Consider the following 21,758-nt stretch of genomic DNA (forward strand, 5'->3'; position numbering starts at 1 on the left):
CCTTTCTGAACTGCTGTAACAGAGAGAAACTCCGTGGTTACTTATGAGAAAGACTTGGCAGATGCAGAGCCTAAACACCAAGATCTAAATTGTTTTGCCAGCCAAGCAATGGGCATGTGACTAGCCTGTTAAATAGCTTCTGTATAATCTGCTGCTGCCACTTTCTAGCCTTTCAGATTACTTCTCTATGGTTACTATTTGTAGGCAGGAATTTTCCCATCATTTGTCATTATGGATGTAAAAAGATTTAGTTAGATAAGAAAATTGTATGTTGAAAATGTTAGCATAATTGACCTTAAAGCATACTTAAATGTTGTATTTGCATTTCAAAATGTCTTTCTGAATAAAAGTAAAATTCACAGGCAGTGCTGTGCCAGAAGCACTTGCAGTTTGCCATCAATGCCATTCGCATTATACGTTGTACTATGAAGCTTAAAATCAAGGAGAAATTATTTATATGGGGTTTTTTGCTGAATTCCTCAATGGCTTTTTTATTTCTTCCTCTTCTAAAGGTCCATACTCCTTAAATGGTTATAGGGTGAGAGTATACAGACAGGATTCTGCCACCCAGTGGTTTACTGGTATAATTACTCATCATGATCTCTTCACTCGCACTATGGTTGTTATGAATGACCAGGTGAGTTTGATATATGATACTGAGAAAACAAGCCCCAAGTAGACCGTGTATTGGGAGCTTTAATATTTTTTGTTATACTCTGAAATGCACTGAACTGCTCACTTCCATCAGGGAAATTGCTTAGTGCGCTGGAAATGCAGCATGTCTTTCCACTGGACTAGCAGTTAATACTGAAGCTGAATATTTGTGCAATTATATGATTAATTCCAGCCCTACAGTTTTGCTTTCCTTCTGTTGTTGTTCTTTGACTAGCTAAGTCTCTGAAGTGAAGCAATCTAAATTTAAGAACTGGTCTTCCCTGTCGGCTCTGTTTAGAATTTCTTTTCTCAGCTCTAAAATCTTGTAGCCCTCCAGTAACAACTACTTTTCTCAAACAATCAAAGCATCCACGTTCCACCATTTACTGCATTAAGCATTTACTGCAGCCTTAATTTACGTTTACTGTGGTGGGTTTTAGTTGTATTTCTGAAGTCGGTTTTGTGAAAAGAATGAATACTGGTATTTTTAGTGGCATAATGAATCCTATTTCAGGACACCCAAGTAATGACTCAATGTTGATATAGTAAATGACCTGTCTGCCATGAAATGACTGACAAAATTATATGCGACAATATAAATTTAAGTCTAGTCTAATGCTCAAGTCCATTCTCTCCTTTTCATTTGCTCTATTTTTCCCAAATACCAGCTTTTTACTTTGTGAAGCATTAATTAAAGATCTGTTTAATATTTCTTTCTGAAACATCTCCCGTCACTAGTAACACTCCTAAAGTCTTAGAGTTCTTCTCTCTAGTCATTTTGGTTACTGTCTTTCAACAGTTTCGCTTCTGTTGAAAGCAATATGGTAATATGTTTCTGCAATACATTTTATAATATATGAATATTATTTTGTATAATTTATATATTTTAATTGCTACTTAAGGATTATCCTCTATAAAGAGTTCAGTGTCTTTTAATTTGAAGTTTGCATTTCAGTGAAATGGTAGGAGCAGTGATATGGTGGTAACTTTAAAAAAAGGGGAGGGGGAGGAAATTATCTTTGCAATGAAATGATAATGCTTTGATTTTACTCTATTCCCAGCCTTTGAGAAGTCCTGCCTCAGTCTTGCTTGTCAAAATTAAGCAGACTTTTCTCTGATTAGTCTTTAGCATGCAAAATAGACTAGATATCAGTGATGAACACTGATACAGAAAATATAAATTGGACAGTGTCTGAACAACTGCTGATTATTGTTTTTCTTTTTTAATAACCAGGTGTTAGAACCTCAAAATGTTGATCCTTCTATGGTTCAGATGACCTTTCTAGATGATGTTGTTCACTCTTTGTTGAAAGGTGAAAATATTGGCATCACTTCACGCCGAAGGTCTCGTTCCAACCAGAACAGCAACACAGTTCATGTAGATATATTTCTCATTTTACCTAAGTATTATTGTATATTGCAAATACTAAATATACATGTTTAAAGTCACTAATCAAAATTGTGTTAAGTCATTAATTACAAAATTAATTTTAGGGTCATTATACACGTGCGCAAGCAAATAGTCCCAGACCAGCAATGAATTCCCAAACTGCAGCACCAAAACAGAATTCACACCAGCACCAGCAGCAGCGCAATACTCGGCCAAACAAAAGGAAAGGCTCCGATAGCAGCATGCCTGACGAAGAGAAGATGAAAGAAGAGAGATACGATTGTATTGGTCGAGGAGGTAAGAGCAGTTACTGGAAAGCGAGGGAGAGATTCTTCAAGCTGTATTAGCCTGAAAAACGTAATAGATGTTTTTTTCTCTTTTACAGAAAATCCCAAAAACAAAAATAAACACTTCCTTAGTAAAAGAAGAAAACCTGAAGAGGATGAAAAAAAATTAAATATGAAGAGACTGCGGACAGACAATATCTCAGATTACTCTGAGAGCAGTGACTCAGAAATTTCAAATAAAAGATTAACAGATTCATCCTCAGAGCAAAATTCAGAAAATGAGTTAAAAAGCAAGAACACTTCAAAGATAAATGGAGAAGAAGGAAAATCCCAAACTATTGAGGGATTGGAAGAACAGACACTAACAGATAGGCAATCTCCATGGGATGAAATACAGGACGATAAAAAACGTGAAGAGACAGAAAGACTGAAGTCATCTGTCTTGGATCAGCAGGAAAAGTCTTCACTCCATGCAGCAGAGCAGCCAACATCTTATGAGCAGAACGCCAAGGATCCACATGTTCAAGAGTGCAGTGCAGAAAAACATCATACTGTGGAATTAAAAAATGAGCAGTTTGTACCCAGACCTCCTACTCCAAAATGTGGTGTTGAAATAACTAATGAAAACAACTCTGAAAAAGAGAATCAGAATAATTCTGCAAGTACCTTTGGTTTGCAAACGGTTCAGAAAATAGAATCTCACGGCAGTGATTTAAAACAGCAGTTAGCAAATGCAAATTTCCTTGAAACAAGAAAACAGGAAACTGATCAAAGTTGGGTGAGCAATGTTGTTAACAAGACAGATTTGATACAACCTGGGGTTGTGAAAACCTTACCAGTAACTGAACATTTAAATCCTGAAAAAGAAAAAGTGCCGTATGGCTCATTTATGTCTTCGTTAAATGTAGCTTCTCTAGCAGAAGAAAGTAAACTACATAAACAAAGTCCAGTCCCTGATTCTGTGAAGTCAAAACCTAGTGCTTCAGTTGATCATCCTAAAACAAAGTCACCTGATGTTAAGCCTAAATTCACCCAATCTTCTGATACTGTGAAGTCTAAGGTTAGTTCCCAAAACAGCCATGCTACTGGATTAACAAGGTCAGCCAATAAAACTGAGCATGATTTGCCAAGGTCTAGTTTCCATCCAGTTCCAGCTAGAGTTAGTGCTCTAGAAGCTACTAAAAGTCCTCTTATCATTGACAAGAACGAACATTTCACAGTGTACAGGGACCCCACTCTGATTGGACAAGAAACAGGAGCTAATCACATTTCACCTTATTTGCATCAGCATAATTATCCACTGCATTCCTCATCCCACCGAACCTGTTTAAATCCAAATGCTCATCATCCTGCATTAACTGGTTCATCCCATCTGTTATCTGGGTCTTCAACTCAGACCCCATTGTCCGCTATTAACACTCATCCTCTTAGTACCGCATCTCACCATTCTGTTCATCACCCTCATCTACTTCCTGCAGTGTTACCCGGAGTGCCTACCGCCTCCTTGCTGGGTGGCCATCCACGACTAGAGACTGCTCACGCTAGCAGCTTAAGCCATTTGGCATTAGCACACCAGCAGCAGCAACAGATGTTACAACACCAGTCTCCACATCTTCTTGGACAAGCTCATCCTTCTGCTTCCTATAATCAGCTAGGGCTTTATCCAATTATTTGGCAGTACCCAAACGGAACACATGCTTACTCAGGACTCGGTCTGCCCTCCTCGAAATGGGTCCACCCCGAAACTCCTGTTAACGCAGAGGCTTCCTTGAGAAGGGTAAGTTGTTCTGATTTCATTACATTTTTAGTTGAGGCTGGTGTCTCCCCAGCTGGTTCTCTAGATACAAACTCAGTAGTCCTCTGACTGTGTCACTGAGCATGCAGTAAGGTTGGGTTTTTGCACAGACATAGAGCTAGAAATGGAAATCCAGTAATACTGTTGTTTCACAGTGTACAAGAGCAGAGAGTTCTTCAGGACCTTGATTTCCTGAATATTTTAAAGTGAGATGAAATGTTTAGGTTTTAAGCTTATGACCAAGGGAGGACAACCAGCTGGTTTGAGACCTCAAGTCCACAGGGTGAATATTTGTTATTTTAAACTATGGAAAACATCAGATGGGTTAAATACTGGAAGAAGTACGACAGTCATCTTCCTAAATTTCCTGTATGCTTGTTGGATGATGGGGAGAGGCTGACACTGAAGGAATCCTAAATTCAGTTAGAAGTTATGAAGAGAAATATCCTGTAGCACTGATAAATCTTTCTTGCCCCCTCCACCTCTGTGTCTCTTGTCTTAGTTTACACCTATCTGTGTACCTTCTCTTGGCTTATCTTTTACTCCCCTTCTGTTCTTCTTTACACACATCCCTGCCTTCATATCTGATTTCTACTCCTCTGTATTCAGGTCAGGGTGATTCCTCTGTCTCTGTGCTGAGTATAACCACTGAAGTCTCAGGAGAAATCGTTTGTGCTTTTCAGCTTAGTTCCCAGTGCTGCGGTGGTGGTTGGCAGGCAGACACGGCAATTGCAGGAAAAGTTTTTTCAGCTCCTGCAGGCTTGGAGACAGCATGCTCATCGCAGACACCTTGTAGGAACAGTGTAAGATGAAGCATGTGCAGCTCAGACAGAAGCTTTGGAGAGCGTTGCTGCCAGCTTCAATCAAACCTCCACTGAGCATGTGCATACTGATTTTTAGAGGCTTACAACTTGGCCTAATTTGGGCAGATTTTCACAGGGACCACAAAAGGCGTGTCGCTGACACTGGTCCTTCTGCCAAATTGAAAGCCTTTGCATCAAGGCTTGGAGCTTCTGAATGATTATGAAGTTTGGGGGGGGGTTTGTTTTTATTTTGTATCATGGAGAAAACTATTCTTCCCCAGCCTCATTCTTGGGAATAGCCAAACCATTGTGGCTGAGTCTTCCCAAACATTCAGTTTGTGCTGGCCTTGTAATATGAAGTCAGTTTGATCTAAAATGAGATAAAGTCAAATGCAGCAGGGAGAAAAAGAGAAAACTATAGGTGGATTTATCTTTTCATGTTGCTACCTGCTCCACCCCATACTGAAGTCCATTTTGAAGAAGTTATGATAGACTGTTTTCTCTTTGGCTGCCTCAAGTATGCAGCCATGCATACAGAGGCACATAGCTTTTTAATTATGTTGATATGTGGCAATTGTCTTGTGGTGACTTGTCTTCTGGCTCTAGCACTGGAGGCCTTTTTTAAATATATCTTTAGAACCTCAGAACAGGCGTTCCCAGAAGCAGTCTGCCTGATTGCCATCCTCGTAAAGAGGGATCTGTGTTTCAGCAGGAATGGCAGCAGCAGCCCCCTCGGCTCAGGGCCAAGCTGCACGGATGTGCCCAAGGAAGGAAGTGTGTCCCCGAGCCCAGGTCTTCTAGCACCTGCGGGTGGTGGTGCAGCTCCCGTCTGCGGGCTGGACCTCCATGGCTGCAGGTAGAGTCATGAGGCTGCTTGGGCAGTCTTTGCTGCCAGAGCAGATGTTTCCCCTCTCCTCTAGGGAGAAGGTGATGGGCCTCTTTTGCATAATACTTTAATGCAGCTTACAGGGTATTCGTGGGAGCTCACCACAGTGTGGGAATTCCTGGCGTAGGAAATGTGTGCGCTAAAACTGTTAGTGCAAAACCCAAGAGGTTTGTTTAAATATTCAAAAGTCTAGAAACGAGAACTTCAAAGTTAGAGCACCTGCAGATCTGTTCGGTAGTGTGTGCATGTGTCATGAGAGCTTTCTTTGCTGCTCTCCTACTACAGCAGTTCTCGAATGGGAGTCACTCAGGCTGGGGAGCAAGAGACGGGTGGGCTGTGCAGGCTCCCGGGAGCAGAGGAGGGGCCAGGGTGCCAGCAGTGGGAGCTGGGGTGGAGCAGGGCTCAGAGGCTTTGGGATGCACACGGGAGCTCTGCTCTTCCCTGTCCCTGTCCCCAGCACCGGTTGGGGACCACCACTCCCCAGCAACGGGCTGCTCCTTTCTTCCTAGTCCACTAGTCAGTACGTGCTTCTTGTAGGCAGGTCTCGAATTCGAGGATGAAAGAGGAATAAAGACTGAGAACTGCTGTTGATCTGGTTCACAAGGCTATTTCAGGAATTTCAGAGAAGATATGCAAATAGAAGCGTCCCAAGTAGTCAACTTTATTTGAAAAAAAAAAAAATTTCTAAGGCAATCCTGGTGTGTATAGATGAGGTGGTGGTTAAGACTTGGCTAATAATTGGTATTGCCTGACTATTGAGTACTTAGGCATGCAGTGCAAAGATGCCATAACATAGTTAATGGTTTAATAGTATGCTGTTTATGAAATTATGCTATATAGAATTATTTGGCCAAATAAAGCGATTAATTAGGATTATCATATTTAATCTTTTGTCATAGGAGGGGGAGGGAGGAAGCGACCAGGAAAGAGCTGTTTCTACCCCTTATATTGGGGTTTGTTTTGTAGTTTCAGATGCAATTGTTTTCAAAACATACTCAGCCATATGTGTCTTTTAAAAGAAATAGTTCTTGCAGTTCGTTGAACAGCTAATGAATGGTCTGTTTACTAGTAACTGAAGTTAAGTGCTGTCAGACTGTCACTGGTTTGGTAATTTCAATGAAAGACCTTGAGGTGCAGTTCTAGAAATGACATGTTCATGCCAAATACTTAAAAATTAAACTGTTCTAAGAATGCTTGAGGATTATGTTAACTATTTTGTATGCTGTACATCTAGAGAGAAGTATGAAGAGATGTCCCAGTTGATCAAAAAGTGACTTAAACAGTTACATTTTTATTTACTATATGTGATTTGATACTGAAATATATTACTTCATTCTGGCCATTGGTAGGATTTGCAATACAGTATCCCTTGTGATGCTATGCTGAAGATCCCATGATTATTTTGAAATATGATTGGTTTGGTTTGGTTTGGTTGCTGTTAACAGAATACTCCGAGCCCGTGGTTGCACCAGCCCACCCCTGTGACCTCAGCCGACAGTCTCGGTTTACTGAGTCACATTCCTGTGAGACCATCCAGCGCTGATCCCCTTCGGCCTCTCAAGCTGACAACGCACTCTAGTCCGCCCTTGTCCAAAAGTATAGTAGAGCATCACAAAGAGTAAGTTCGCTGTCGCTTAACTCTGTGTGCGGGCTGTAAATAGGGTAGTAGGAGACTGCAAATTTCAGCAGCTGGTGTTGTCTTTTAGCTTGGTTGTAGTTTATTTGTAAATGTGGGTGCCGGTGATGTAGGAAAGCTTGTCAGCATGCCACAAAACAGACTTTGCTCTGTTAAATTTCAGTGGTACTTGAGTTCCCGGGTCATCTGAAGACTTAAGAAAATAGGACCTAATATAAAGAAAAGTTTATTTTGTGTTAATAGATAACTTCGGAGCATGGGAAGAAAGGTTCTGTTTAGCTTGTTGCAGTACATTCAGACTAAACTGTGTCTGCTTAACCTTTTCCAAACAGAGAACTGGAGAGGAAGGCGTTTATTGAACCTTTACGTTCCGTTACAACTGCGCCCATAAAGACTGAGCTAGAGCAAAGCAGAACGCAGACAGCAAAGGAGAGCCATATGCACAGGCATTTTGCAGATCCCATGTTGAACCAGCTGCCAAGGCCACCGCAGGAGACTGGGGAGCGACTAAGCAAATACAAAGAGGAGCACAGGCGAATACTCCAAGAAAGTATTGAGGTTGCTCCTTTTACAGCTAAAATAAAGGCACTGGAGGGGGAGAGAGAGAGCTATTCCAGGGTAACATCCTTATCTTCAAGTCCCAAAAGCCATTCAGTAAAATATGACAAAGATGCAGAGCGCTCTGTATCAGAACTGTATAAGATGAAGCATTCAGTCCCACAGAGTTTGCCGCAGAGTAACTATTTCACCACCCTGTCTAACAGTGTAGTAAATGAACCACCAAGATCATACCCATCCAAGGAAGCTTCAAATGTCTATGTTGATAAGCAGACTAATTGTCCTTCGACAGCAGCTAGTCCCCAGTCTCTCCCTTCTTACATTTCTTCTCTTTCCAAACCTCCCCCTTTAATAAAGCACCAACCAGAGAGCGAAGGCTCTGCAAGCAAGATAGCTGAGCAGCTTTCACAGTCAGTGCAGTCTCACTCAGTAACTTCTTTTAGAAATGACAGCAGGAGCCCTACTCAGCTGTCAGTCTCATCTTCAAACACACTCCGGAGTATGCCTGCCTTGCACAGAGCCCCAGTGTTTCACCCTCCGGTTCACCAGAACCTGGAGAAGAAGGAAAGCAGCTACAGCAGCCTGTCGCCTCCGACTCTAACTCCTGTTCAACCTGTTAACACTGGTGGCGGCAAAATACAGGAATTACAAAAGCCGCCAACTTTAGTACCTGAACCGAAGGAAGCTCAGACGGTTTACAAGGGCATTTCTGAACAAAACTTGTCAGAAATATGGAAGTCTAATAATGCTCAAAATAATGAAAAAGTGGAATGGCACGTTGAAAGAATGAGTGGAAAGTCACAGTCGGCTACAGCATCTGTTATTGTACGTCCTCCTTCTAGTACGAAATACGATAGTGTACCAGTAATGCAGTCGGCTTCCAAAGATCGAGTTAGCGAGAGATCTTCAGCTGTGACAAATCAAACAGATTGCCTGAAAACAGCGGAAGCCAGAGAGACTGGGAGAGTCATTCTGCCAAATATGAACTCAGACAGTACTCGTACACAGTATGAAAAGAAATTTCCAGCTGTCTCGCAAGGCAGCCTTCCTAGCTCTGTCACCCCCACCACAACTATGAACTGCAGTACCAAAACGGATGTAACCACATCAGCAGCTACAACTACCAGCGTGTCAAGCTGGGGTAGTTCAGAAGTGACTTACTCCTTATCAAGCGCGGTCCTGGCCTGCGCGCCGCTGGAGTGTGCTGCCTCGAGAGCCGCCAGCCAGGCAGCGGCGCAGGCCCCGGAGTGCAAGGCCAGCACTGCGGCTCCAGTTGCACTGGGCGGTGGCAAGGCCGGGAGCGCTGCACAGCCCAGCTCGGGATTCTCCACCTCGACTGATTTTGTCCACTTGAAAAAGCACAAGGCAGCGTTGGCTGCAGCTCAGTTTAAAAGTAGTAACACCAGTGAGACTGAGTCCAACTCTGTGAAAAATCAGACATTTTCAACCTCTCTCTCCCTAGACAGCGCTATCGTCTGTAATACAATAAACAAAGCAAACTCTGTAGGCAGTGGGCAGGCTTCCCAGACAAGTCAGCCAAACTACCACACTAAACTGAAAAAGGCTTGGCTAACAAGACATTCGGAGGAAGATAAAAACACTAATAAAAAAGAGAATTCAGGGAACAGTGTTTCAGAAATTATTAAGCCATGTACTGTCAATTTAATAGCTTCTACATCAAATGATTTGCAAAATAACATAGATAGTAAAATCCTGGCAGATAAGTTTGTGAAAGAAGATAAGCACCCTAGGAGAAAAGCAAAAAGAACTTATGAGTCTGGCTCTGAAAGCGGAGACTCTGATGAAAGCGAGAGCAAGTCAGAGCAAAGGACTAAACGGCAGCCCAAGCCAACTTACAAAAAGAAACAAAATGATTTGCAGAAAAAAAAGGGTGATGCAGAGGAAGAAGTAAAACCGAATGGTGTTCTTAGTAGGAGTGCCAAAGAAAAAAGCAAGCTGAAGTTACAGAGCAGCAGTAATAGCAGTGAGTATATTCATTTGATTTGCAAAAGACGATAAACTAACGTGAACTCTAACAGTGTTAATCCTGGAGGGTTTGTCATGCGTAATAGCTGGGCAATGAGAAGAGTTAAAAAGCATGCTTGCGAAAATGAGTAGGTCTTAGATTTGTCAATCTGAGGCTATCCGAAATATTCTGGTTTAAGAAATGCAGTTCTTTTGGTTTTACATATGTGTTAACAAACTGCTTCTTGGCCTAAACATAAGCAATAAATGAACTGGTTTACACTGTCCATCATAATGCAACAGACTGGTGTAGTTGTGCCTCTTGTATTGACTTTGAGGGAGAGGCTCTCCATTGGTGAGGTTTAATTCCTGCTTTAATCAGAAGGCCAGGGGCAGTTCCTTGATGGCCTGATGCCACTCTGTTATGATCGGATTAAATTAGTGAAGGGTTGGAGGGAGAGTTATTTCACACTCCTAACTAGCATATGTATTCTATGCTCTTAACATTCCTCTTGTTTTAGGGAATAAAGTAGTTCAGGGAAATACCAATTTCAGTTTAAATGTTGTAATGCTGTTGCAGGTATGGGATTATAATTAAGATTTATCTGAGAAGAAACTGGTCTGGCAACATGAGGGATTTCATTTAAGAGCTTACCTTACTTTTTATCCTAATTTATTCTTCTCTAAGGAGAATTCTTTGGTATTTATTTTGGTTCGGTATGAGAAAGTCAACCATTAAATTACTTTTTGTAAAAAATTTTAAGTACAGTTAGTAAGAGAATGAGTACTGCTCCCTGTAATTATATTCTTTGGCATTTCACTACCTACTGTATAAAGTTACTCTACTAGTATCTTAGCATACTTGATGCCTAAGTTGTACTGGGTCCTGGCAGTGTTGCAGTCTGTTTGAGGTATTTTGGCCTTGGTCCAGTGATAGTATTATTTTTATATATATAAATATATATAATATATATATTACATATATGTATATATTTTTTTTAAACCAAAGGGAAGATCAAAGAGAACGTGCCTTTAAAATTTCTCTAAGTCTAACTCAGCTTCACCTTTTTCAAGTGAACTGTAAATGTATATATGTAACGTGCTAGCTCTTCATGACCTTTGTGTTGTTGCAGAATATATTTTACGGGCTTGTTGTAGAAGGATTGATAAGAACGTAAGAAAGGGCAGTCTCTTCTTGTTTTGTCTAGTGTTACCTGAGCATAAGAGCAATATATGATAGTACTTTATGGTATAGTTTCACGGGACTAGGTCCGAAAATGGGCTGCAGGTATCATGTTGCGTTGTAAGTAGCACAGAACAGGTGTTGTACCTGAGGAGGTGGGCCTGCCCCAAGGAGCAGCTCCTTGTGCTAGCCTTCCTCTCTTGAAATCGTGATAGACCTGGGTCCTTTATTTCTCCTGCTTGGCTCTTTTAATAGACTGCTATTTCTGATGTTCATATATGTTTATCTTGGGTGAGCTTTGTTACAGTAGTTTCTGAAAAAGAGTGGGTCAGAGATTTTCTTATGAAAAAGACTTTCCACAAAGATTGCTCCAAAGACACGCTCAACTTGGAAGATCATTCAGGAAAGGAAGGCAGAGCTCTGCTCCCCGTAGGTGGCTGAAGATAGCCCGGCTCCCGGGGCTGGGGGCAGTCTCAGCATGTGGGTGGTATCTGGATGCTGGCAGGGCTGAAAGCTGCTTTGTCCCGGTGCCTTTTCGGGCAGCGCGGGGAGCCTGTGCGCTCGCCAGGGCGCTCGGAGCTGCCGGCGCCCTCCCGCAAGGCCAGGAATGTCTGCAGCCCGCCAGCGCGGGGGCGTCCAAGTCCTGCCCGCAGGGCTCGAGCTCTGGCAGCTCCGAGGTGACTGCCAGGAGCTCTGGTTCCAAGGCAGAGAACGTTTGTTGGACTAGAAAAGCTGTACTTTGGCCTTTTCTGCTCTCAAGTTTGAATGCAGTTGGCGGAGCGCTGCTCGGGTGAGGTGGGAGCGCGGTGGGGCCCGTTCCCGAGGCAGTGAGCAGAGTTGGTCACCTGCGAGCTTGCACAAGGTGCTGTGGCAAAATACAGCACTGGACCCACGTACCCCGGTCCAAAGTTAGCACCCTGCCCTCTGGATCATCCTGCATCAGGTACGCGCCTCCTGCTGGATGCCCTGCACACGAGCTTGCCGGAGTAGAGAGAGGTTAAATGGCAGATAGTCCTATCTCTGCAGATAAAACGGGTGCCACTTATAAAAGTCACTAAAATGAGAGCCAGGTTAAATAACAACATGGTTCAATTTTGAAATGCGCATGCAAAAATTGCACGTATTAATCAATAGATCTGCTCCTTGTGTTACTCAGGGTCAGACCTGCTGACTGGAGCATCAGAAATAGAATTTGCTGTTTAGTCTTGCAAAGCTGGCAAACTTGAAAGGGAATAGGTGGATTCTGTTCTCTTTTGGCTGATATTTTACATTAAGCTCAGATGAGTTATGTGTGAGTAGAACTGCTCTTCTGTAATTATATCTGTGTAACCCTCAGCAAAAACAAATTTTGAAGAAGCGGGACTTTTTTTCCCTTCTTTCATTCATTAAGTTGTTTAGCATACGTTTTCCCTTGAAACAAAATTCAAACGTTTCTTTCTTGGGGTATTGAATTTCTTTACTTATTTGTAAGAGTGATGTTCTGAAGGTGGTTTTAGCAGAATATTTAGTAAAATGATACACTTCATATAAGAGAAAATAACGTGTCCTGAGTATTCTTGGAGCTCGGCAGGTAACTAAGCAGCTAAGTGCTCCTGCCTGGATGACTCTACTTGGTAGCTGCAGTTTTTAATAAACTTCGGTGCTGAAAGGTGAACAAATGGAAGTTGAACGACTTTGAGAAGTGTTGAATGCTTACTGATCTAACTGGGGCTAAATATGAGCTTTCCTAGTTCCTCCTCTGAAATTCTTGTTACTTTTGCAGCTGGTATACCTCGCTCAGTATTAAAAGATTGGCGCAAAGTAAAGAAGCTGAAGCAAACAGGAGAGTCCTTTTTGCAGGATGATTCTTGCTCTGAAATAGGACCGAATTTGCAAAAATGCAGAGAATGTAGGTTAATAAGAAGTAAAAAAGGTGAAGAACCAACTCACTCACCAGTATTTTGTAGATTTTATTACTTTCGGCGGTAAGTACAGCTATTTCCTGATATGTGGTGTTTTAACTTTTAAAAATAGTACTGACAAAGGACTTACATGTCTGAAAGTTTGTCTGTTTTTTTCTGACTAAATCAGTCTGATAAAAGATACTGCCTAATTTAATAGTATTTAAATTTTATTTATTAATGCTTCTGTGGATTGACTTTACTGCTGTTTGAAGCTTTATAGCAAAAACATCAGAACGGCTGCCCAGTGTACCTTAGGCAAGCAGAAAATACAGTGCATCACCATGACACAGGTGTCTGACAGCTGAAGTGGGATTTTCCAAAGGCAAGCGTCAGTTATTCTGGACAAGTTGTACAACCGCAGAGTTGCACTAATTCATGATTGTTGCGGTGCCAGTGTGTGGTGGGAATGCTGCTCAAGGTTTGATGGGAGTGCTCTGAGGACAGAGGAGTTCTGACCTCCTTTTTCACAATTACGGCCAATCAAGGAAACTTTGTAATTAAAAAAAAAAAAAAAAAAGTATCCCAGAATGCAGCCCACCCTAAGTGGTGCATGCAGCACAGTTATGGACCTGGAACAAAACAGCCCTAATTTGCACATGTGCTGTGTTGCCAATATACATTCAACACAGTTTGGACAGGAAATTGCTGTTCCCTAGATTGAGTTTTATTTTTTAGAATGAAGCTTTAGTTATAAAACTCTATAGTCTTACAGGAATCATTTCAAGGCTGGACTCGGAATACTTTCTGTGTAAAAATAATTGCTTCCTAAAGTGGCAATGCAGTGATGTTAGATTTTTAGGTTTTTCTCCTGTGTGAAAGGGATAACGTCAGTGATAAAGTTTTGCCAAGATTTTAAACACAATGATGGAATTTAAAATGGGAATGTTTCAAATTTGCTGTGGTAAATTTTATAGAGTTGTAATTATTTTCATTGTGTTTAGATAGTAAGGCTTGAATTGGAAATGAGGTTTGCACTCTTGTAAATCCTTTTTGTAAACGAAAACTTGTAATTTCTTTCTTCTGCTTGTTCATCGGATATATGATACATCTGTATATCATTTTGGTACTTATTAGTCCTGAATTCAGGACACTAAAATTTTACTGTATTCCTGTATTCTGCAAGATGGAATAATTTAATTGCTGCTCCTTAAAAATAAGCTAAATATGGGGGGGGGGGGATAGTAGAATGGTGTCCTGTAGTGTCACAGGAAAACCTTTAGCTATTTTAAAGGTGAGAAAATAACTGTTAAGAAAATGTTATCTTGTAACACTGATTTGTGTGCTGCCTAGAGAGACTTAAATATAGTGTCCTCACTCCTGTTCTCTGAGAGCAGCAGAGTCAAGGGAGCTACCAAGTTTGGGACAGACTGAGTGACTGCTGCCACAGCTCCGAAAATCAGAGATGAGGAATAAGCAGACCCAAACTTTGGCAAAGCAAACAAACAAACAGAAGACCTGCTGTTTCATCTGTGATTTTAAAGAAGTAATAAATATTACAGAAAGAGAGTGATGAGAGTAAACTGAATCCAATAGGTGATCTGCCTAAAAAGTTAATTCTAGCTTCCGTGTTTCTTCACTGTTTGTTTTAAAATCATTTTTGTCAGTAGAATTTGTTTTTGAATAAAAAATAGGTAAGGCAGCATGCTGAAGCAAGTAGGGAACATCTGCTTGTTGCAGAAGGTAAACAGTAAGGTTAATTGCTAAGTAAACTGTAAGTCACAGAATATAATGATATATGCCGTTAAAACTGTTTGTTTTCATTTTTAGGTTATCTTTTAGTAAGAACGGAGTGGTTAGGATAGATGGTTTCTCCTCTCCTGATCAATATGATGATGAAGCACTGAGTTTATGGACACATGAAAATTATGAAGATGATGAACTGGACCTAGAAACTTCTAAGTACATTTTAGATATCATAGGTGATAAGTTCTGTCAGTTAGTAACGTCTGAGAAAACAGCCATGTCCTGGGTGAAAAAAGATGGTAAGAGGATTTTAAATGTTGCAAGTGCTGTGCGGTTTTCTTCCCAGGCTCTCACGCGTAGTGGCCCGTGGCACTCTGCCCCCGGGCAGCGCCGCAGCGGTCCCCAGGCCAAATGCGCCAGTGGGCAGGCAGCGGGAGAGCCCAGCTTTCCCTGCCACGCGGAGCTGGCAGCGTGTGGTGCAGAAGGGCTTCTCTGCACTCGTAACACGCAATGTTGAGTGGGAATGTTTCTTCTGTGTTACTTTAGTCTGGGCTTTTGAACGCTTTAATCTCTGTGGTGTATTGGTGTTAACCTTGATGGGGTTGCTGGATGGTGTAACTAAGGTGGTAAATGTTGATGGTCTGTTTTTGGAGGATCACGTTCCTTTCCCCCTGCCCATGATTGCTTCTGAGGGGAAAATTATGAATGCTTCGTCTATACAGACCATTCATTCTGTGCTTTGCATTTAAATTTCAGTCTTTTTATTCTGCTTATTTTGTATTTCAGCCAAAATTGCGTGGAAGAGAGCAGTGAGAGGAGTCCGCGAGATGTGTGATGCATGCGAAGCCACATTATTTAACATTCACTGGGTCTGCCAAAAATGTGGATTTGTGGTCTGCCTGGATTGTTACAAGGCAAAGGAAAGAAAAAGCTCTAGAGGTCGGTCCTGTGCGAGCTCGCCTGTTCTATATGTGGGTTATCGCAACTTGTGTAGGACTGCTCGTCCCCAAGTGTAACTGACTTTCTCTAAGTGTTAAAATACTATTTGTGTGTTTTGAAATATTATAGAGTTTTTTCACCTTTTTCAGTCAGTAAATACAGCATCGGTCATTCAGAAAGCTACTGTTGTGGTTAAGGGGCTGCTTTAGGCCTTTGTCCACTTTTCAGTCTTTCTGTGTGGATCGTCGCAGGTTGCTTGTGCCCCGTCTCCCTCGAGGTGACATCTGGCCGCTCTTCCCTGTGCGCCTGCCACTCGTTTCCTCCTCCCTGTTGGATGGTAGCTCACTGCTGTTGGCACCTGCCTTGTACTTTCTGCGGTCCTCCTGCCAGAAATACATGGCTTGTGATCCTGACTTAACAGCCTACTTTTTTATAATAAAAAAGTAAGACAGAAAAATACTTTAGTACTTTAAATGAGTGTTATGGAGGTTTTAAAATCCCACAGCCTATGCACATACTTAGTTTAGTCTAATTCCTGCATTTTAATAGAAATGTCTAGCTTAGACTGTGCTGAAATGTAACAGGATTAACTTGAATACCTGTAATTTTTCGGTGAGCCAGCCTGGTTGCAGCTGAAATGGGGAATGGTTGGAAGATTGGTTTAGCTCTCCACTGTGACAGTGGCTCTTGGGCAGCTCTTGAAGGGCTGCCTGCCCCTGGGTGGCGGGCTTTGCGCCTCGGCAGAGTCTTGCGGAGAAATGCTGCGCCAAGGACGCATTCAGCTATAATGCTGTTTTGAAAAGCATTTCCATGTTTGTCATAGCAACATACAGTGTCACTTACGTGAAATGTCAGTAAAATAAAGTAACTGGTAGATCGCAAATCTTTAATAAATGGAGAAACTCTGACCCACTTTGTCCCTTGGCTTGGAATGAGAGGCCTCCTACTCTGTGGTTATGAGACATTCCCAAGTCTTTCATCCGAGCCCAAGTTCCTGGGGAAGGAACGGTGGTGTTTTCCAACACTGAGAGCAGGCATTAGTGCTTTAAGCTGGAGGCTGCTTCAGCCGCTCTTAACCGGCTTAAGTCTGCGTACGCGCCTGTGTGTGCATCTGTCTGACGTGGCTTGGGATATACTCCGAACATTATTTACCCTAGTGGGAACATGCAGTCAGAGGCTTTTTATAGTGTGCCTGTGTTAACCAGCCAGGAAAATTTTAGCAAAATGTCTTCAAAGTTGAAAAAGGCAGTATACAGAAGCAGGCTTCGTTTCAGTCTTCTAGCAGAGAGGACTTTCTCTTTACTGTTTATTGCAGGATTATATGCAAAGGCAGAAGTATGACAGCTTCCTTCTTTGCAGCTTCCTTTCTAATGCTGCTGGAGGATTCTTATGAACTACACTTCTACTTTGAAACTCTGTAAAATTTCAGAACCACCCACCCATTTCTATAGAATACACTTTATATTACACCATTTTTCCTGGAACTGGTGGTGGTTTTTACAGTTGCTAAACAATGGAGAAAACGTTGGTTTCCCACTGATTCAGTAGGAATGTTAGAGGCTTAAATATTCAATATTCAGATATTTATCAGTGATTTTTTGTATTACTCCATCCATTGTTACTTTCAGGCAGCTTCTGGCACCATCAAGTGGAGTGCCATTTTATGACGTTTTAGTGGTAAAAATACATTAAATAGATATATGCATCACAACTTTTAGTTTTATTTTCATTTATGTTTATGTTTGGTTGTATGTTTAATGTCTTATGAGTTACAAAAGCTACGAAATGGCTAACAAATCTAATATTTGAGAGGAACATTTGGTACACTGTTTATATTGCAGTGCAAGGAAATAGTGCTATAAATGCATTGAATGCTTCTTTTAGTCTGCTTTCTTTAGCTTACATTGCTAGAGCTGAGCAAATTGGTAAAAAAGATTTGAAGAGTCTCTTAAAAGTGGCAGTAGAGTTCAGAGGATAGTATGTAAGACTGAGAAACCAGAGAGCACTTGCATTCCTATTTCTGCCCCAAATCCCATAGCAGGTCGGTGACTGGTTGCTTGGCCAGACATTTTGCACTCTCGTTCTTTCTCTGTCCTGTCCTTGGGCTGCACGTTCTTCTGGCGGGGACGGTCTCCTTGAACCTTCGTACAAAGCCTCTCTCTCACCGGTTAGGCCCCCTCTGTGCTGCCACCGCTGATTTTCAACCTGTACATAGGGGCTTGTGGTTTCATGGCTGCTTTAATCTCACGTAAGCCCATGACGCACCTTCCCTTTCCTCTGTGCTACCGCGGCTTTGGTGGCACCGCGGGACAGGCCAGGACAGGCCAGACCAGAGCACTGAATACTCGCCGCCTCGGCCTGCATGGCCCCCTCGGGTTCAAGGATGGCCACTTCCAGGAGGAGCATGGATTGCGTCAGATTAAAGTGGTTTTACAATTGCAGTCTGGTTGCATCTTCTCCATGGTAAATTGGTCAAGGAGGTCTTGCTGCCTAAACAGCAACTGTATGTGATCTTGGTTTATGCTAAACTAGCAACTCTATAACTATAATAAAGTGAATATACTTTGAAACTGTTGTTGGCAAGGGTCTGCATTATAGGTGCTGCTGTTTCAGGTTTCGGTGTTACTAAAACTCTGCTCCTTATTCCTTTCCCTACTGTGAAAAGTGGCTGTTGTATGCAAATATTTGTCACACAGGATGCCAGTACAAAAACCTTATAGCATGTAGAGACCACCTTTTTTTAAAACTAAAAATAATCAAAAAAAGTTAGTTAGCTCTGTATCATTGTAAGTAATAAAGCCTTAGTGAAAGGTAAAACGATTGGCGATGTTATTTTGCAGATAAGGAGCTGTATGCCTGGATGAAGTGCGTGAAGGGACAGCCTCACGACCACAAACACTTGATGCCAACTCAAATTATTCCCGGCTCTGGTAAGACCCCCTACAAACAAGCAGGGTGTCGTGTCGTGTCCCCCGCCCCCAGTCTTTCTGTGAAGAGAGACCAGAGTCATTTCTTGAAATTCCTCATTTTCCATTTTAAAAAACAACCCTGCAAATTGTGTCAAGTCATCTCAGGACGGCAAGTGGTTCTGGGCAGTGGAACAGCACAGGGCAGAGGTGGTGAGGGGAGGAGGAGGTGGACGCTGGCAGATGGCCGAAGGGGCTCGGGGGCAGCTGAGGGCGATAAGCAGTTGAGAAGCTCGGGGTATTTGTTGTGATTGTTTTGTACTGCTCCAGAGCAGAATAAAACAGACAGAAGGTACTATCAAATCTGACCGTAACCATTAAATTAAAAGGAAATTTTGGAGTGGTTCTACGGAGGAGCATTACATGGCAGCTGTTTTGTGTGGATTTGCTTTTTACTGTGCACATATATTAGTACTCTGAAGTTTATTTTCTGCGTTGTCCTCTTCCTACCCCCCACCAAGTGCAGTTTTGGTTGGACATCTGATTGACCACTTGAAGGCAAAAGGCAGTAAAGAAGATTGCAATTAATCAAGAACTAGGCAGTAATCCTAAACCCAGCAAAATTCAGAATTTTACTTATAGCCAAACCTGTTATATGAAGAAGTGCTGTTGTGTTTGTTCTGATAGCACAACTTTATTTGTGATCTCTAATAGCATTGATGCAGGGCAGAGAAAGAAAACCTGAATGTGCCTTTAATCCTAGTAAATAAATTTTCAAGTTATTTTAATCTGGAAATACAGCCACAGTCACTATTTTATGGTTTGTTTCATGTTACTTCAGGTAGAAATGAAGGTTGGTTAGATTCCATAGTAAATTCAGACTGTGGTTTCCACAGAACAGGTTCTGTTCTGAAACTGTTCTTAATTTTAAATTGTGAAGTGAACCACTCAGCTGGAAACGGCACAGTGAAGACTGCCTGCGTAACCTCCGTTTTGTTCATATCCATTGCCAAACAGTCTTGAATTACATGATCAGATACTAATTTTTTTGTCAAGCCGTGGCTCACTTCAGTCTGTAGTTTGACGGTGTTATTAAATGAGGCAATGATGCACCCGTTGAACAACGAGGCGTAAAGTAAATAATGAATAACTGGCTTGCTTGTTGTATGCCATAAAATGGGGGTGCTGAGTGAAGTTTAGATTATTCAAAAGTGTAGTATGTAATTATTTAATTAAAGACCTCATCTCTTTCTGCACAAGCTTTAAGGTAAAGCGGGCAGTCTTTGGTATTTTTGAGTATTAAATTAAGCATTATTAATAGTTGAAATTTCAAAAAGGCTTACAAATGGCTCTTTAGCACCATAGCATTTATATTGTGAAGAAAGCCAAAAAATGATTGAGAAGAGGATTACTGATGATTTTTCTTCTTAATTGTCTTCTAGTTTTGACAGATCTTCTAGATGCTATGCACAATATTAGAGAAAAATTTGAAATTAAATCCCACTGTCAGTGTACCACCAAACAGAGCACGCAAGCTGGCAAACTCCCTGCAATGAATGGTGTGTCTCAGGTGAGTTTAAAATATGTGTGTAGATTGTAATTTGTTATTCAGATCTTCTGATACTTACATATTTTTATATTTGAACAATACAAGTCACATTTTAATTAGCATATACAGTGATTAAATGCTATCTGTGTTTTTTGTTAAAGCAAAATGACATACTTAAAAAACGAATTTGTTCTTTACAGGTTTTACAGAATGTCCTCAATCACAGTAATAAAATTTCTCTGTGCATGCCTGAGTCTCAACAGCAGAATACCCCCCCAAAGTCTGAGACAAATGGCAATACAAGTCCAAGGAGTGATGTAAGCACAGACAGCAAGTTAACACCACCTGAATCACAGTCGCCACTGCATTGGTTAGCTGATCTTGCAGAGCAGAAAGCCAGAGAAGAAAAGAAAGGTACGTGTTTGATACTTACATATCATGTGCATGATTTTGGGGCCACGAGTAATATGCAAATGAATTCTTTAGGAAAAATCCATGCTATTTTCTGTTTAGCAAAAAGAAAGAAGAGATTTTTTCCCCCTTAATTTCAATTTTGCAACTTCAATGCCTTCTCCTGGTGGCATCAAAATCAGTTACCAGAAAAGCCACTAGCAGAATGCATGTGTAATGTGGCAGTGTTTCCAGCTAGAGCATCTCTCATTTGTGACAGGTACTCACTCAGCTGCATGTCTGAGATGCTGAGGAAGGCCTTTTCATGGTCACACTGTTTGACTGCATTTTGAAGGATCTAGTTCATCCTCTGGTGTGTTTTCAGGTGAATAAAGCGCTAGTGCTACAGTATATTACCACCACTATAAAATGCAGGATACCAGTGCTGTTCCTATGTCTACGTCATGATACAACAGTGTAAACTTCCAATAATTATTTTTGTTTTAGAGAATAAAGAATGTCCTTCTGGAAAACATTCAAAGGAAGAAAAAGACCAGGATAATTCAGAGTCCCCAAACTGTAAAACCTCCCCTCCTGCATCCCAGAACAACGAGCAGGGTTCAACCTTACGAGATTTACTAACTACAACAGCAGGCAAACTGCGTCTAGGTTCTACAGATGCGGGTATTGCTTTTGCTCCAGTTTACTCCACAGGAACACCAGTGAGTGTTTACAAGATGCATGATTTTCAAATTGGGATTTGAAAATCTGTATCGTGTGTTTTTGTACATTTTAGAGTGGTCTGATAAATATGTTGCATTAAATACTAATTTAGAAGTAAAACCACACTACAGCTTCCTTGAAAGATTTAACATACCTATACATGCTTGCACACACACATGCACACACATATATGCATTAACATATATGTGTGTGTTTATACACACACAAATTGTATATATTTATATATATTTAGTGATAATTGATGCATATTATGAAGAATATGCCGTGAAGTTAGATAAACTATTCACTCAACAATGTAAAGGAAGATTCCAGTATATTGAGTTTTATTGTAACTGTATTTTTCTAATTTGTTCTGCATAAGAATGCATGCAGTTTTCTACAAAGGAAGTAGATAACTAAAAACTGATAATGCATTGTTGATATTCTGCTGAAGAAAGGATCCCATTA

The 21,758-nt window shown here is 41.3% G+C and overlaps 1 protein-coding gene across 1 annotated transcript in view; it reads left to right on the plus strand.

Annotated features, from left to right (window-relative positions):
• The window catches only part of JMJD1C (jumonji domain containing 1C), a 167,876-nt gene that overhangs the window by 131,077 nt on the left and 15,041 nt on the right, over positions 1-21,758 (plus strand). The window contains exons 5-17 of the mRNA XM_067299773.1: positions 513-637; positions 1,889-2,032; positions 2,149-2,341; positions 2,430-4,108; positions 7,261-7,433; positions 7,784-9,993; positions 12,920-13,121; positions 14,868-15,082; positions 15,570-15,722; positions 18,563-18,652; positions 20,071-20,198; positions 20,378-20,591; positions 21,075-21,289. Of these exons, the coding sequence (XP_067155874.1) occupies positions 513-637; positions 1,889-2,032; positions 2,149-2,341; positions 2,430-4,108; positions 7,261-7,433; positions 7,784-9,993; positions 12,920-13,121; positions 14,868-15,082; positions 15,570-15,722; positions 18,563-18,652; positions 20,071-20,198; positions 20,378-20,591; positions 21,075-21,289 (5,741 nt within the window). The remainder of the gene's footprint in view (positions 1-512; positions 638-1,888; positions 2,033-2,148; positions 2,342-2,429; positions 4,109-7,260; positions 7,434-7,783; positions 9,994-12,919; positions 13,122-14,867; positions 15,083-15,569; positions 15,723-18,562; positions 18,653-20,070; positions 20,199-20,377; positions 20,592-21,074; positions 21,290-21,758) is intronic.

This window comes from Apteryx mantelli, chromosome 7, assembly GCF_036417845.1.
Source record: "Apteryx mantelli isolate bAptMan1 chromosome 7, bAptMan1.hap1, whole genome shotgun sequence".
NCBI classification, from domain to species: Eukaryota; Metazoa; Chordata; class Aves; order Apterygiformes; family Apterygidae; genus Apteryx; species Apteryx mantelli.